Source organism: Eptatretus burgeri, chromosome 6 (genome assembly GCF_056783735.1).
Source record: "Eptatretus burgeri isolate ZD-2024b chromosome 6, Ebu_testis_v1, whole genome shotgun sequence".
NCBI classification, from domain to species: Eukaryota; Metazoa; Chordata; class Myxini; order Myxiniformes; family Myxinidae; genus Eptatretus; species Eptatretus burgeri.
The window spans coordinates 15,271,490-15,289,707 of record NC_140966.1 but is presented as its reverse complement, the minus strand read 5'-3'; the positions used below and the strand labels follow the sequence as shown (position 1 = coordinate 15,289,707).

At 41.3% G+C, this 18,218-nt stretch overlaps 1 protein-coding gene across 6 annotated transcripts in view; it reads left to right on the top strand.

Annotated features, from left to right (window-relative positions):
• Window positions 1–18,218, top strand: part of LOC147024342 (sodium/glucose cotransporter 4-like) — a 90,641-nt gene that overhangs the window by 19,109 nt on the left and 53,314 nt on the right. For 5 of the 6 annotated variants that reach the window (XM_085884167.1, XM_085884168.1, XM_085884166.1 and 2 more), the window contains 5 exons: window positions 5,823–5,927; window positions 7,947–8,111; window positions 8,240–8,345; window positions 10,391–10,471; window positions 15,326–15,531. In XM_085884167.1, coding sequence (XP_085740293.1) covers window positions 5,823–5,927; window positions 7,947–8,111; window positions 8,240–8,345; window positions 10,391–10,471; window positions 15,326–15,531 — 663 coding nt within the window. Of the gene's footprint in view, window positions 1–1,047; window positions 2,025–5,822; window positions 5,928–7,946; window positions 8,112–8,239; window positions 8,346–10,390; window positions 10,472–15,325; window positions 15,532–18,218 lie in introns of those variants that run through there. The other variant, XM_085884170.1, reaches the window with a different exon arrangement.

Sequence of the window (18,218 nt, the reverse complement as noted above, 5' to 3'; positions counted from 1 at the left end):
TATAGATAACTTGTACCAACGAATGCTTAGCCTGCTGTCGGCGTTCACAACCTATGCCCAACGATAGTCTAACTTATGCATAGCGTGCTGCACGTATCGCCGCCGATCACGTGGCGTAGCCTATTAAAAGGTTGCCGCACAACGACTCAAATCATAACCGCAGGAGAAATGGAAGTGTCAACATCGCAGTCACACCTTTGCGATCTTGCCAGCGTATGCCGACCAAAGAAAAATGCGTCTAAAACGTTGGGGCATGTCGAATACGGTATGGGTAAGTTTGGTATACGTGAATAGAACGCTAAAGTACGCTATCATACGTCATAGTAAGTGGAGTACGTCATGCAATTTTAAACATGTTAAAAATTTTACGACGTACTTGCCGTATGCCTCACACGTTCCGCATGCGATGGGAATAAGTTGTACGCACGATATGCGATCGTTGGCACACGTTGATAAAAAGTTACTTGTAAGCTACTCATAAGTCGAAACACATCGAGCTAATGTCTAGCGTACCCGAAAGTTATTTCTAACTTATGAGTAACGTGGTTTGAACCAATTCCTTACGTAATTCCAACGCACATTGACGTATGTAGACGTAATTGATTGATGTCTTCCGGACGACCAAATAACTAAATGAATGTGTTTCTCACTTACAAACTACCATTTCATGGCGTATTGGCAGTGTTTCGGGGAATTGGTATATAAAAATGGCGTTCACACAGGAGGAACCCGTCAGTGTTCCAGACTCCATAGTTTTTTTTTTTTCTTCGGCATGACGGTGATGTTGACGCTTCGATTTCTTGTACGGTTATGATTTAAATCGTTGAGCGGCAGCCTATTAATTATATTATATTATAACCGCACTAGATATCGAAGTGTCAACATCACAGTCATGCCGAAGAAAAAAAAAAACAACAAAAAAAAAAACGATGGAGTCTGGAACACTGACACTAAACATTACCTCGACGTGTTTCGACTTATGAGTAACAAGTAACGTGTGTCAACGATCGCATAACGTGCCTACAACACGTTACTCATAGGTTAGAAATAAGTTTCGGGTACGCTAAACATTACCCCGATGTGTTTCGACTTATGAGTAACTTACAAGTAACGTGTGGCCGGCGTGTGTAAACGATCGCATAACGTACCTAAAACTTATGGCCAGTGTAGCGGAACTTGTGAGTCATATGCTGGCATAAGTCGTAAAATTTGAGGACAACCGCAAAGTACAACGATGAAAGCCAGTGTACTACGACATATGGCAGTGTTTTTCAGCATGCTCTCAATGTTTCCAAAACTTACCTAAAATGTATTCGACGTATGCCAGCGTTTTAGACAAATTTTTCAAAAATCTGCATAAGCTGGCTAAAACGTCAAGGTGTGACTGGGCCTTTAGATCAGTTCAAAGTCACATTCAGTAATCAACGGAAAAGCCTCTGTTTGTGATTACATCCTCCAAATGGGTTTTTATACTTGCTCACAAGGTTTTTGCATGTCTCTACAGGGATTTTGGCCCACTCCTCCTTCGCGAAGGTCTCCAGGTCTTTGAGGTCAGAAAGCTTCCTTGCCATCACTCCGGTCTTGAGCTCCCTCCACAGATTCACGACTGGGTTGAGGTCCGGACTTTGGCTTGGCCACTCCAGAACGTCCACATCATTATCCCGGAACCATTTATTGACTGACTTGGCGGTGTGTTTTGGATCGTTGTCCTGCTGATACGTCCAATGCTCCCCGAGGTGAAGTTTCTCTGCGGACTGTTTGATGTTTTCTTCAAGGATCTTGATGTACTGCTCCTTTTTCATGATGCCATCCACTTTGACGAGATTGCCGGGCCCACTGGCTGAGAAACATCCCCAAAGCATTATGCTCCCGCCTCCATGCTTGACGGTCGGGACTGTGTTCTTAGGGTTGTATGCTTCACCTTTCTTTCGCCAAATGAAAGCAATATCTCTGTGATCGAAAAGCTCCATTTTCGTCTCATCTGACCACAGAACTGAAGACCAAAAGCTTGGATCTTCGTCCAGGTGAGCTTTTGCAAAGGCAAGACGAGCTTTTTTTGTGCCTGGGATGGTGGAGTGGAGTCTTTCTTGGTCGGCATCCATGGAGACTGCCCTTGTGCAACGTCCGCTGGAGTGTCTGCCTTGATATCTTGGTCCCAGACTCGCCATGGTTGTTCAAGAGAGCCTTAATAGTGATCCGTGGATTGTTGTTTGCCTCTCGCCATACTTTTCTTGCCAGATGAGGCGACACCTTTGGCTTCCGACCATGTCCTTCAATGTTTTTTTTTTCATTGTGGAACTCCTTGTACCTAATTATGCTTTGTATGGTAGCAACTGGCACTTGGAACGGCTTCGAAATAGCTTTGTAGCCTTTCCCCTCCTTGTGAGCATTCACAATGCACAACCGAAGATCCTCACTGACTTCTTTCTTCTTTGCCATGCTGACAATGACCTGAGAATGATTGCATCAGCTCCCCTTAATTTATAGTAGAAAAGCAGTGTTGTTCTATAACATTCCTCACTGTACATTCAATAGACCACATTTGTAATGCATTCAGATTGTATGCACACATCTTGGAACAATTGCATAACATTATATAGAATCTCAGGAATATCAAAAGCATGTGCATGATCACAAACATTGGCCTCAATTCTGAGACTTGGTATGGGGTATGAATAATTTTGGACAGGCATAAAAACAGAAATCTTAACATTTCTATTGTTATGCTAATAATGTTGAGCCAAAATATATGTGGATTTGTACATGCCAACTAAATGTCCTTCTTCTTCTTCTTCTTCTTCTTCTTCTTCTTCTTCTTCTTCTTCTTTCGGCTGCTCCCTTTAGGGGTCGCCACAGCGGATCATCCGTATGATCCGCATAGTGATTTGGCACATGTTTTACGCCGGATGCCCTTCCTGACGCAACCCTGGTCACCTCTTACGACACAGGGATATGGTACACCTATTTTAACCGGGGTATACACCGGCCCAGTACACTGGTACTCATTTCGCCGACCTCGGAAGGATGACAGGCTGAGTCAACCCCCTGGTGGATTAATGCCAACTAAATGTCCTTGGGTGAAGTGAAAGTTCCACCACTCCAGCTTGTAGATATGAGATAAATGCAAAACTCTCAGATTTTTCATGGGGTATGAATAATTTTGGGCTTAACTATATATATATATATATATATATATATATATATATATATATATATATATATATATATATATATATATATATATATATATATATATATATATATATATATATATATATATATATATGAATGTATCCAGCCCTCTAACTTGATGAGGTAGAAAGGCACATGTCAAGTCGGTCTCATCGAAAATGCTGCATGACCTGTTAGCAACAAGCATCATCTACCACAAAACCGCATTATCTCTGCCCTGCTGATCACCAATTCGGAGATGAAGTTGCAGTCAGGAAGGATACATTAAACAACGAGAAGGGCACTCGGTGGAGCACATACCTCTACCACGTCATGCTTGATCCATGAGACCATATCGGGCCCAAAACATTTTTGAAATATCATGCTATATAATCGTTGTTGGCCCTATCTCTCAATGGTGAAGAATCACTGAAAAAAATTATCAGATCCGAATCCAGATCTTCACCAAAATTGAATCAATTATTCCTTGTCACACACCCAACATGTCCACCAAAATTAATCCGGATCCGTCCACAACTTTTTGAGATATCCTGCAGACAGACAGAAACAAACAGACATAGAGTGGTGAAAACATAACCTCCTTCACCTTCAGTGGCCGAGGTAAAAAGAGCCACTCATCCCAACTCTGTGCCTGGTGTTGGCTAAATAGTTAGGCTGCTATGCTTGGGATCCTCGGGTCCTGAGTTCAAATCCCGCCCTGCCGTTGAATTAATACCAGGTGGGGTTCACTCAGCATGTCATCCTTCCAAGGTCGGAAAAATGAGTACCAGCTTGCTGGGATGAGTGAGCCATTCGAGTAACCTGCGTCAGCGTAGCGACCTGTCCAGGATTGTGTCCAATAAGCCCAGTAAATTGCTGAGGCAGCAATATGCTCTGCACAGAGTATAATCCCAATAAATGGATGGATAGATGACCCTGAAGGCAACATGACGCTGACATCATGCACAGAGATTATACCAACACAATGCCTGCAAACAAGGATGGCTTCTGTGTGGCACTCAGGTCTTTGGAAGATTTATGCTCACAAATTAATGAAAGCAGAGCTGCAGATCCGGATTTGGTAATGCAATTCATGAAATTACCAAGCAGCAACTGGAGAATGTTTTCAACAAGTTGGAAAATCGGATTGAACAACTTGGTGTAATTGATTAGCATTTCCTATTTGATTCGGTGAGAGTTGATTGGTTATTTATATTGGCTGCCGATGTATTACACCTTGAACAGAGTCAAGGAGAGTTGGGCCAGATGAAAGCAAGGAATTAATTTTTCGCTCTTTTCTCGTGCGAGCGCAGTGTCTTGGAAGAGACTGTAAGTCCTTCACACCGTGCGCTCTTAACAAGACAGTGGTTACCCTCTTTGACTTCTCCTCCATTGAGTGAAGGAATCTGATTATTTTTCAGCTCTCAGGAAAGTTGAAGACAGGTCAAGTACAAATTTTTGGTTGCCGAGACTGTGCTCTCCTCAATGATGACCACCACCTAAATTTGACCTTACAAGTTCCAATAATCAGTATCAAACAACTCACCTTCTTCAATATGCGCCATCTTTGGCATCATCTTCACTTATTGCAAACCCAGTAATCCTTCTTTACTGTGGCAGGAGCATCGAAACGGCATGTTCAAAGACATCGTACATCAGAACAACAACAAACCTGGCATCAATGTGCAACAACACACATAACACATTCACAATCAAACCCTTATTGGTGTTGAAGTTAAGGTGCTCTTCACAGGAGGAAAAATCGAGACCATTATGGACTTCCATTGCCTGATAGGACAACAGTTAAACACGTCACTCAGGATATTTTCAGAGAAACTATGATGCACGGAATGAAGCAGCATTCCATGGTGACGAGAAAAGTCAGCTAACACCTGATCAAGAACAGGCATTCAACCGATCCTCTGCCATCATGGGAAACGAAAGAGAAGGTACACTCCTTGTTGACACACCTGGTGGAATGGGAAAGACATTTCTGATAAACTCAATACTGGCGTCAATTATTTCACAAGGCTGCTTTGCCCTCGTAACGGCATCAATCTGGATTGCAAGCGCAGGTGGAAGGAACCTCCATTAATCTTTCACATCTCCATAAACGTTCACCAAACAGATATGCTAAGCAATCCAAAAGGTACATCACTTGAAAAGGTGATAGAAGAGAACTATTCAATCACCGTTGATGAAGCTCCAATGACACCGAACTGTCTATGAGGTGCTTGAACAGACACTCCAAGACCTAACAAACAATAAAAGCCATCATGGGAGCGATACCCACCCTCATGAGTGGGGACTTTTGCAAGTACAGCCGGTAATATGAAATGGCACAGAAAGCTTATATCTGGTGATCTGTTACCGTCACGGAACGTAGGACAAACACGAGTCCATCTTCAAGGTGATGCTGATTCTTGAGACTTTGCCAAGCTGATGTTTTTGGCCGGAGTTTTAGTTGGCGGTTGCAAATCCACTCGAGACTGTGGTAAAAAGCTGTAGTGGTGCCAGGCCACATATGCGACAACACAGACACACACTGGCAGGGGGTGGGGGAGATGTGGAGAGGAGACATGACCTTACTGTAATCTTCTCATGTTGATACTCTGTAACCCCTTTATCATTCTCCTAACACAAATGAGCAGATTGGTGCATCCCTGTTTTCAAGCAATGTGGGCAGCAGCTTGTTCATTGGAATTGCTGGATCTGGTGCAGCAGGAGGGATCGCCATCGGCGGCTTCGAGTGGAATGTGCGTGAGCTATGTAACCATTTAAGAGATCTGCTTTTAGCACTCACAAGCAATAACCTACAGCACTCACCCTCAAATTAGGAATAATCTCATTATTATGAAATACAGCCCTTCATATATTATGATTTGAAGGAAAAGTAATATGACAAAAACAATATAAAGCAACTTCTGATCAATGACAAATGGCTATGCTTATTCACCAAACATGAACAATGTGGCAGGAACTAAGAGCACACAAGATAACGATTTTGGATCAAACACAGAGTTTCACCCCTTTGTTAAACGATCGGTCAAAAGTTTTTGAACACCCCCATTTTTCCAGTTTTTACTGAAATTTAAGCAGTTCAAGTCCAGTGAATAACCTGAAATGGTACAAAGCTAAGCGGTAAACTGCCGGAGATTAAAAAAAAAAAGTTTAGGATGCCAAAAACTGAAAAATAATGTACATTTCAGAGTTGTTTAAAAAAGCCCTTTTCAGGGAGCAAGTAATGGGTTAGCAACTGCAGCTGTTCTGCAGCAATGGAAGTAAATTAAGCCTTGAAAGTTGATGCAAACAATTCCTACAGGTGTCCCAACTTTTGTTGATTACTTACAAACCCTCTGTCTGTATAAAAGCAGTGTTGGAACAGACTGTGTTGTGACACCCTCTGAAGCATTATTTGGACAATATTGCACTGCAGGAAGTAGTATATTGCTATCATAATGGCGAGAAAAAGACAATTAACAAAGGAAGACAGACAGACCATTATAACCCTTGAAAGTTTTGGTCTTTCCTTTTGAGAAATTGCAAATGAGCCAAGGTGTCAGTGAGTACAGTTTCCTCCACCATCAAAAGGCACTTGGAAATGAGAGGAAACTTTGACAGGAAGAGGTCTGGCAGACCCAAAGCGACAACACAATCAGAAGACTAAGTTTCTGAGAGTCAACAGCTTGCGTGATAGGCGGCTCACAGGACAGCAGCTTCGAGCACAGCTTTACACTGGTCGAAGTAAGGAAGTCTCAGTTTCAACTGTGAAGAGAAGACTTCGAGCTGCAGGTTGGACAGGTCGAGTGGCAGTAAGAAAGCCATTGCTAATATTGCAAAATAAGAAAAAGAGGCTTTTCTGGGCCTATCCTGAAGCAGATAGGGATGTTTGAAGGACTGAGAAAGCATGAAGCATCGCCAGTGGACTACTGAAAACTGGAAGGTCTTATGGACCGATTAATCCAAATTTGAAATCTTCGGTTCATCACGTGGGGTTTTTGTGCACCATCGAGTAGGCGAAAGGATGGTTCCTCAGTGTGTGACACCAACTGTCAAACATGGAGTAGGAAACGTGATTACCTGGGGCTGTTTTACTGGTTCTAGAGTCGGCGACTTGCACAGAGTGACTGGCACCCTGAACCAAAAGGGCTACCACAGTATTTTGCAGCGCCAGGCAATACCCTCTCGTCTCCACCTAGTTAGTCAGGGGTTCATCCTACAGCAAGTTAACGACCCAAAACATACCTCCAGGCTATGTCAGAAGAAAGAACAAGACGGTAGGCTTCAAATCATGGAATGGCCAGCATAGTCTCCAGACTTAAACCCCATCGAGCTGGTTTGGGATGAACTGGACAGAAGGGTGAAAGCAAAGCAACCTACAAGTGCAACACATTTGTGGGAACTTCTGCAACGGTGTTGGGAAGAACTTTCCGAACGATATTTGATTTCCATTGTAGAAAAAATGCCACGAGTATGTTTGGCTGTTCTATCTGCAAAAGGTGGCGACTTTGATGAGTCAAAAATTTAAATTAAATTTTGTTCAACAAAACGATTTCACGATTTATTTTTTATCTGCAATTGTTTATTTGTTCTATGCTTTAATTTCAGGGGTACATTGAAGCATTAAACTGCTTAAATTTTGGTAAAAACTGGAAAAAGGGGGTGTTCTAAAACTTTTGACTGGTAGTGTAGTCTATCAAATACAACACGAAGCATTTTGACCTGAGATGATCATATTTCTATTTCTTGATGTTAACATTGAGTGTGTCCATCAGGCTGCCTGGGTGCTTGTTCTTTTGGGCTGGGTCTTCATGCCAATGTACATGAGAGCTGAAGTGGCCACCATGCCCGAGTTTCTACATAAGCGACTTGGTGGACAGCGGATCCGCATATACCTTTCTTTGCTCTCTCTCCTGCTGTGCATCCTCACCAAGATATCGGTGTGCATCAAATGGAAAATGTCATTTGGAAAAAAAAATATCCAAATTGGTATTCCTCTAATTACACTAACTGATGTACCCTTTTCTCATTCACCCATGCTCCTTTCATGTCATTCTTTTACCTTCAGGCAGACCTATTTTCTGGTGGCCTTTTTATACAAGTGTCTCTCGGTTGGAATCTTTATCTTTCCATCATTGGCCTGCTTCTTCTGACTGCAGTCTTCACCATTGCTGGTAGATTTCAAGCTTGGCAATGGCCCCTTTGTTCATTACATTCCCTCTTTGTGCCACTTTTCCCATTCAAAAATCATTTTTAATGAAAAGCAAAGATTGGCAAAGTACAATTACTATATTTTAATGATATATACACACACAGACACAGGCACAGTCTTCTTCATGCTTAATTAATTTTTTCCTTTTAGGAGTGAGGCTCATGAAAGAACAAGGTAGAACTGACAGTGCAACAAATATCAAGGGAATGAACAAACAGGAAAAGAGGAGAAGATGGAGAGTATGAAACATGAAAATAAAAGCAAGTAAGAATGTTGGGCTTGGAAAGGTAAGGCAGCACACTACTTGAAGGAAGAGTGAGACAGAACAGCCTCTGTAAGGGAGAAGCGAGGAATAAAGAGTTGAGTTGTGCAGTCAGCCTGGATTTTGGAAGCATAACCAGGAGGGGGTAACTCGAAGAATGTGTGCATCTGAAGTAGATAGGGATGGTTGAAGGACTGAGAAAGCAGAGGAATAAATATCAGAGACTAGAAGGGAAAAACAGACCACCAACCTGGGGATAATGGGGTCTGGGGGGGCCAGAATGGAATAGGTTTGGTAAACAAGATTACCTGAAAGCAAACACAGAGTTGAGATGTTATGCCTCATCTCAGGCAGAGTTGGCAGTGATACAGTCTGTGTTGAGTCCATGTATGAAGAGGGAGGATACAATAGACAATAGTGTTGGACTTGACAAGGTACCACCAATACATTGAGGAAGGAGACTGGTTTCGCCTTGAGATTTCCAATGTGATGATTTATGGTTGGCCTAATGATGGACACAGATGTGTTGCGACCATTACAGAATGAGTTAAATTTACCCCCAGTCGGCTGAGCCTTCAGTGTTTAAAAATAAAATTATTTAGCCAAATTCAGTGTACCAGGTCCGAGAGAATGGATAGGATAGCCGCGGTTGGGATTGGATGGGGTAAGAGAAAGCTTGTGCGAAATATGTCCGAGGCAGAATCAATTCCTGATGCTCTGGAGATGGTGGCTCAATCCTTTTGTGAGAGGCCAGATTTCAGTCCCTGTCAGTTGGTCGATGCAGACATTCAGATCATGTGGCATTGAAGTCACTCGAAGAATAGCTAGAAAGATAAGAGCTGACAATAAGATGATCGGAGGAGTCAAGAGAGGCAGAAGAGGAAAAGGAGATTGGATGGAAAGTTAGTCATTACCATGTCTCGGAGGGAGTACGTACAAGTGGCAGAAATCTGTTGGAAATTTTCCAGATCGGGTCAGACCCACAGTCACAGAAGGCAAGTGCTGCAACAACGTGGCTGGTTTTTTGTAGAGGTATGACCCAGCCAGCAGGTGTGGTGATAAATTAAGTCACCACAGATGAGGAAGAAAGAGTTGGGTTCGGTGGTTACCTGTTGATCCATGTTTGCAGAAATTGAGGTAATCGTTCTGATTGCTTTTCAGATGTTTGTGGATGATTTATTCTCCTGTGCTGCTGATGATTAGGAGAAAGCTGTTTGGGCAATAATTGTCTCGATCTCAGATTTGTCATGATAATATTTATTTCCACATGGTTGGACAGAGGCCTGTATTGTAGCGAAACTGGAACAGCTTTCCCAGAATGGCAGGCACTTTTAGTTTGAATGTACCTTGGCCACTCACCTTCGATGTATTCAACAGCAGTCATACACTTCTTGATAAATGACTGGTGAATCGAATCAGATGTTCAATGGCACGTACGTGTGGTGGGATAGCTGCGAATATGTCGAATTGATATAGTAATCTTTATTGAATACTAGCAGAGGTGCCCAGCGTTGACCATTTCACTGTGACTTGAAATATAGTTTAGGAACGTATCAACCAACTTTGATTCAACTTTATGGTGACTGTCATTGTATCTCATGACAATACAACAAACACTATGCACGATGGTAGAAACATGCTACTCACTACAAGTTGATAACACAGCCATTAAAATGCCTGTCCACTTGTTGCATGATGTTGATGGAACTTTTCAAGGTTTAATGTCTGACTTGTGATTTGTGCAGGTGGCCTGACTGCAGTCATGTACACAGATACGCTGCACACACTTGTCATGGTTGCAGGTGCTTTCATCCTCACTTTCATTGGTGAATCATTTTTCTCTCTCTCTAGAAATTTACTTTGTCTGTTTCTCTATAATTCTGTTCTTTTGCTTTCCTCCTCTTTTCTCTTTAATCATGTTTTGGTAATACAAATGTCCTTTCCTCTTCATTGTTTTAGTGGTGCAATTATTAACTTCAGGTTCATTTCAAAGTAAGTAAAAAGTGTAAATAAGTTTGTTTTTTTTTTAAATAGTTTAGCCCCAGAATTAAATGGGCTATTTTCAAGTGTGATTTAATTATATATATACATCAAAATTTAATGACCATGAAAATTTTGCATGAACATATATCAACATGCACGTGCACTCTTAAAACATATTTAAGATGACTGGTGAAGAACCAGTCCATACGGCCCAGCCTTATGGTCGGGTTAATTTCCCCAGAATTGGTGTATTTTAGTAAGTCTTGTAATACCCACTCCCATCAGGAGTGGTTAGCTCCATACATATTTACAAAAACAAGTGAAATCCTTCAATGCAGTGCGTGTGGTGAAGCAAATGAGTACACTAATGTTAAAATATGCAATTTGTGCTTTTTCAGTTGAAAAACAATTAAAAAGCGTACTTAATATTTGAAATGTAAAAATCTTGTTATTATTGTGATAAGCACCTTTATATATAACAGAAGGAATGAAATTGTTCGATACAGCGTGGCAGGGGACCACAAAAGAATGATGGCAAAAGAAGAACTTAGCTTTCAGTGTTCGGCGATCCGGATCGGCGCGAAATGCGATGGTGGGCGGAAATGACGTCTTTCGCCGCGAAATGCGATGGTGGGCGGAAATGACGTCTTTCGGTCGTTCGTACATGAGAGGGGCGCATTTTTTGCTTTTTTTCCGTCAAGCAATAAATTCAATGGTTTTCACATATATAACACATTAGTTTCACAAATTTCCATTGAAATACTCGGGTATTTCCGTCAATTGTCGCCATTTCGGTCTAGGTTACGCACTGCATCTACCGGACGGCTGTCATTAGCTGTCACGGGCACGTGGGGGAGGGGGGGGCACTGGGACACCGGAGACGTGGTAGACACCGGGGACATTTCAAACTCGGTGCAATTGTATACAGCGCACACGCTGTAAAAAGAATTGTGGTTAGAATTGGAAAAATTTTTACCACCTTAAACTCCCTGTGCACACCCTGAATACAACCACCAGTTTTTAACTCATTCCCTTCAGAAGCGAAAAGTGGGGCTAAGCAATATTCGTTCATGTCCGTCCATCCGTCTGTCTTATCAGTTTATGATCGAGGAACAGCTTATTTAAATCTAATGTTATATTATGAACACAAATCGGAACATGAATCTGAAGACAAGTTTGCCATTTAACAGTACTCTGGCTCTGAATTTGTCTTGATCACACATGTGCAGAGAGGAGTGAGATAAGATTTTTACTCTGTCTGCCAGTCTGGCAGTCAAACAACATAGAAAATCATTTCAAACAAGAAACTTACTGTTTTTAAGGATGTCATAAAGGACACAAACAACAGGCACAAATAACTAATCTAACATGTTTGATGGGGGTGATGTAATAGACACTTCGTAAAACGGTGGAAAAACCGAGAATTAATTAATTTATATGCCTTCATTTGTATTTGAATGAGATACTTTAACACTGTAAAACACAAGTCGCCCTCATAATGCTTTCAAGAAGCATGCTGTATATCAATATGTAGCATAAGAGGGTGTGGCATGTGAAAGGGTCCATATCGGGGTGAAGAAGAGGCTGCAGATGTGGCTATGTGCGATGCCGATTGGCACTGCACTCCATGGTGATCAATGAAGCCTTCATCTCCTACACTCTGACTCAACGTCATCTTATTGAAAAAAAATAAGATGATGTTGAGTAACGGTGGTGTACAAGATTGCTTCAGTAGTACTAAATTTCTGGATTTTTAAAATTTTCTTTAATGATCTTAAAAATCATAATGATATTAATGTTGAAGTACTGGATATAATTGAACACTGCATGGGGTATTGTGTTGTACTAACTCTCGAGTTACCCTCACCGAAGGAGAGGGTACTGCATTTTGGTCCGTTTGTTTGTTACTTGCCGAAAAAATTATTTTTGCTAAGTACGTTGGTCTGTAACATTTGTCTGTCTGTCTGTTTGTCACAAGATTTTTAGCCAAAGTTTTCAAGCAATCCTTCTGAATTTTTTTTTACGTGTGTAGATGACCAGCCAAGAAAAGCAATGCTTAATTTTGGTGAAAATCCGAATCCGGATCCAGATCTGAGAATTTTTTAAGTGATTCTTTACCATTCAGAGATGGAGCCAAAAACGATATATAGCACAATATCTCAAAAAGTTATTGATGGATTCATATGAAACTTTGTGGACAGGTGGGTGTGTGACAAGGACTAATTGATTCAATTTTTTGAAGATCCGAATCCTAGAGTCTTTCAAGTGATTCTTCACCACTGAGAGATAGATTGGGGCCAAAAACGATGTATCACATGAGATTTTAAAAAGTTGTGGATGAGTTATGACAAAACTAGGTGGTTAGGTGACAAGAACAAGCTGAATCGATTTTGGTTTAGGTCCGGATTCAGATTCGACCTATCAGTGGGATACAAAATGTAAACTGTTCAGCCTGGTGGAGGTATGCGCTCTACCGAGTGCCGTTCCATTTTGCCAAGTGTCACTCCATGAGTGATTTTTCATTATCTTGCCAAAACGAAGTTTTTGCAAGATATGTTAGTCAGCTTGTATGTTTTTTTTTTTGTTTTGTTTTTTTTGTTTGTCTGTAATCATGTATAAAAAATTCTGCAGAGCGCAGTTATCAATGGAAATTTTTGTAACTTCGCATATCAGAGGCCTATAGAGGTCCCTTTCAGTGCATAAATTTTTCAAGGTCAAGGTCAAAGGTCAAGGTCACTTTGTCGCAAATCAGGGGAGTCGATGAAACCCTTATTTTTTGAGTAATTTTGATCGGATCGTCTTCAAACTTCATGGGAATATAGTTCATGCTCTGGCGCTCAGCTGATTAATTTTTGGTGGCGATTGGCCTTGACCTTCATGGTTAGCGCCTAAGGTCAAACATATTTGACCCCAAGGTCAAATTTTCAAGTTTTAGGAACCATATCGTGCAGTACCTCAAATTGAACACCTCGATGAGTGCTTTCTCGATATGTCAAGCTTGAGACATAATGACGTCATTTGGTGACGTTATGAGGCAAACGCATATTTTTCATGGTTACTATGTAGAACGATTCTCATCGGAATCTCTCGTAGGCAGATATTCCTCAAGGAGTCGCTCCTGGTGGATAGCAGCTCTGTTCACCTCAGTGTGACCTTAAAGAAGTCACACGTGGTCACCTTTTGGCAAGATACGGGTCACCCTGCGGGTGACATTGGTTTATTTTTATTTGTTTGTCTGTCTGTCTGTCTGTCCGCACAGAACTTGGTATTTTTCTCCGTAAACACGTCAGATTGAGACTAATTTTTCACCACAGCAGCAACTAATCATGTAGAATGTTTTCATGATAATTATGATGTCGTATGTCACGTGGTGTGGCAGCCATGTTGGAAAAACCAAAAAACTTTGGACCTCTATCTCTGAGACTGCACGAAGGGAAAAAAATTGAAACTTCGAACATGGCAAGTACTCCTCATGGGGAATAGGGTGATTTTTTTTGATGACGTCATAGGTGCCTTCTTGATGACGTCATAATAGCATATGTAGAATGCTACATGTGATCAGTATGAACATTTTTGAGGGTCATCTCGGAATAAAATGGTCTGCAGAAATTTTTTTGATGATGTCATCGGTCATGTGATTCAGCAGCCATATTGTTTTAAAAAAGTGAAAACCTACAAAAATCTTCTGAAGTGGCTGAACAGATCGAGGCGAAACTTTACACATATGACCGCCTATCCACGAGGAACAAAAGGTTCACTCATGACATCATAGGTCACATGGTTTGGCAGCCACATTGGATTTACCCTAAAACCTAGAAAAATCTTCTTCAGAACAGCCAGACAGACTGAGGGGAAACTTCACCCACATGTTCCCCAAGCCTTGGGGATATCAGGGTATTCATGAATAATTGAAAAGTCACAAGGTTTGGCAGCCATATTGGATTGAACGAACATATTAAAAAATTTATTTCTCTTGAACTGCTTAATCAATCGATCTGAAACTTCACAATTATGATCTAGTAATGATGGGGAAAGTATGTTTTAAATTTCATCCTGATCAGTCGGACACATGGTCTCGCAGCAAGAATTATTTAATTTTTTTGATCTGGTTATTTTTGATTTTTAATTTGTTTTAATTTTGTTTTGAATAAGGCTCACTTGGCTGTGCCTGGACTGGTTTGAGGGTAGAGCCCAAAAGGGAGCCCAAATCCACAGCTGAAATGTGAATCCTATCTGGGGTCCTCCTGATGACTTCTTGTTTGCTTTTTGCTTGTTTGGGTTCCTTCTGATTACTCCAATGCAGGACTGTGCCTGTTTAGTCTTCCATTTGATTTGATTTGAATTTATTTTCATCCCATTCTGAATTCATTTGAATAATAATAGACATAATGGGTCAGGGTCAGGTGTCTGATCAAAGTGGGGTTGCATCAAAGGCAGACGTCTTGGTACCCGGTCATCACTGCCAGCAGTTACAAAGTGGCAGTTCTAGTTATGTCTCTTATTAATTACGTAACACACCAGTACACAAACGCCACACAAACACCACACAAAACAAGTCCTGGCAATGGTCTGCAATCTCTGATTGCTCTTTTTCTTGTTATTGATATGATGATGTTAAAGTCCTGCTTGGATTGCAGTCAGACAGATTCAAAGTTATGGAATACTGAGTGGACATGAAATACAATGTATGATTTCAGGGTTCCAGCGTGTTGGCTGGTATGAAGGGTTTGTTGATGGCTACATGTCAGCAGTGCCGAATGTGACCGTTCCAAATACAACTTGCCACCTGCCTCGCGCTGATGCTTTCCATATGATAAGAGATGCCACCACGGGAGACTTACCCTGGCCTGGTCTCATCTTTGGCCTCACAGTCCTTGCCACATGGTGTTGGTGCACAGATCAGGTCAGTGGCAAATCTCTCAACACTATTTTTCTTATTGTCACTCCTTAATATGATTTGGCAACTCAAGTTACATGATATTGTTGTGGTTTTGGACCTCCAGGGAGAGAGAGAGACACCCTCACATAAAATAGACCTATTTATTTCATAGTACAGTATTGTACATTGCTCCTTCCAAATTCCATATCCAGGCGATGCATGACGCCATCGCCGGGCGCTGAAGGAAGGGAGTAGTCAGTTATCACTCCGTTTGTTTGTTTTCTTGTTTGTTTATTTGTCCGGGCGATATCTCGGCCATCCTTTGAGCTTGGAGGCTGAAATTTGAGGAAAAAAGTGAAGATGTGCTTTGGCAAAAACGGTATTTTTATTTTTTGATTTATCAATTAATTGAATAATTACATAATTTGTTATCGATTTATTAATCACTTATTTATTTTATTTCTCATCCTAGTAATATCTCAGGCACCTTTTGAACTAGGAAGCTGATAATTGGACATGACAGTGACCAAGTGATTTGGTTATAAAGAGGATTTTTGATTTATTAATAAATCAATTCATTATTTGATTTTTCGATTAGTTATTTAATTTTCAAAAAGTTACAGATTCAGACTAGAAGAGCACTTAGTAGAGGGCATACCTCCACCACGCAATGCCTGCTCCACAAGAACACATCGGGGCCAATACATTTTTGAAATATCATGCTATACATACAGTACTACATAGTTTTTGGCCCTATCTCTCAATGTTGAAGAATCACTTTAGAAATTAAATAATTCTCGTATCCAGATTTGGATCTTCACCAAAATCAAATCGATTCGTCGTTGCAACACACCCAACCTGTCCTCCAAGTTTCGTCCGAATCCGTCCACAACTTTTTGAGATATCGTGCTACATATCGTTTTTGGCCATATCTCTCAATGGTTAAGAATCACTTTAAATATTGCAGTAGTCGGATATGGATCGGGAATCTTCACCAAAATTTAATCAGCTCTTCATTGTCAAACACCCAACCTGTCCACAAAATTTCATCCAAATCCGTTCTTTTGTTTTGATAAAACAAGTTTTTGAGATATCCTGCATACAAACAAACAGACAGACAGAAAGGGGTGAAAACAACCTCCTTCACCTTCGGTAGCAGAGATAATGAAACAGTGGTGGTTTTGGTTTGCTATCAGCTTATTGATTAAAAAATTAATTATTTTACGATTATTGTTTATTTAATCAATTATGCAATTAATCAATCAATGATTGTATAACGCTGCCTCCTAATTCCGATTCCATGTGCTGTGAGGCGGCATCGCTGGGCGCCGAAGATGCTATGGTGATGTCGCGCGCTGGAGGATTGTTAATTATTTATTTGGCATGGGGATGTGAAATTTGAATGTACGCTTACTTGTTACTTTGCGAAAAAAAAAAATTTTGCCAAGTATGTTGGTCTGAAGTGTGTGTCTGTCTGCCTGCCTGCCTGTCTGTCTGTCTGTCTGTCCGTCTGTCTGTCAATTTGTTTGTCACAATTTTTGGCCACAGTTTTCAAGAAATTGTTCTGAAAAATTTTGTATGTGTAGGTGACCGGCCAAGGACAGCAACGTTTAATTTCGGTGAAGATCGGAATCTGGATCTGAGAATTTCTTTCAGTGATTCTTCACCATGGAGAGATAGGGCCAAAAACGATATATATATATATAGCACATTATCTCAAAAAGTTGTGGACGGATTCGGATTAAACTTGGTGGACATGTTCGGAGTTTGGCAAGGACTAATTGGTTCGATTTTTGTGAAGATCCAAATCCGGATCCTGATCCGAGAATTTTTCAAGTGTTTCTTCACCCTTGAGAGAACTCAATGAGTCACAGTGACCTTGCACTGGGGCATCCGTACATGGTTCGAGTGCAAACACCAAGTCGATACTCGACATGTCACCTGGGAGGACTACTTCAATAAACTCTCTAGGTCATTGCTTAGTTGTGTAAGGTGGGGCAGATAGTACATGTGCTCGGCGTACTGTACGGCAATCAAGGCTCTTACCCTGAGAACGATACACATACATGGTGCCATCACACAGAATAACTTGGTGCTTAGCAGGGCAGACTGAGATGTCATTAGATTCCATGAAAGGTGTTCCTCCTAGTACCTCCACATCAAGATTCTCCACCACCAGGCCCTCAAATCGGAATTCCCTACACCACGTGTCAGTGTGAGTCTGGTCTCACCAACAATTTGAAGAAGCGAGGACCCATTCACTTGATGAGCGGACTGTGCACTCTTCTGAATATTGGCTCCGAAGTTGTTTGCAGTGGTCGTACGAATCAAGTTTCCCGTGGCACCGCTGTCAATGGTAACTTGAGTTGTGTAGTGGTCATATAATGTGTCTAGATATGGAGACTGGTGAACCTAGACACGTAGGAAAGTGGAAGGTTCTGAGTAATCGATGTCGCTATCTATCATGTCCACATGTCAAGTCTTCTGACTCTTCGTCTGACTCTTCAAATATGCCAGCTACTTGGCATGCTCTTGCAATATACCAACAATCTCGTTTGGTGAGGTAAGGACATTTACTAAGGAAATTATTGTAATCAGCACGATACACTTGTTTGCAGAGAGGATGGGACTTTGTAAGCTTGTTGGGACGAGTCGCCGAAAGGACTTGATGGGTTTTTTGCGATGGAAATGATGCCGGGCGGGAGACTTGT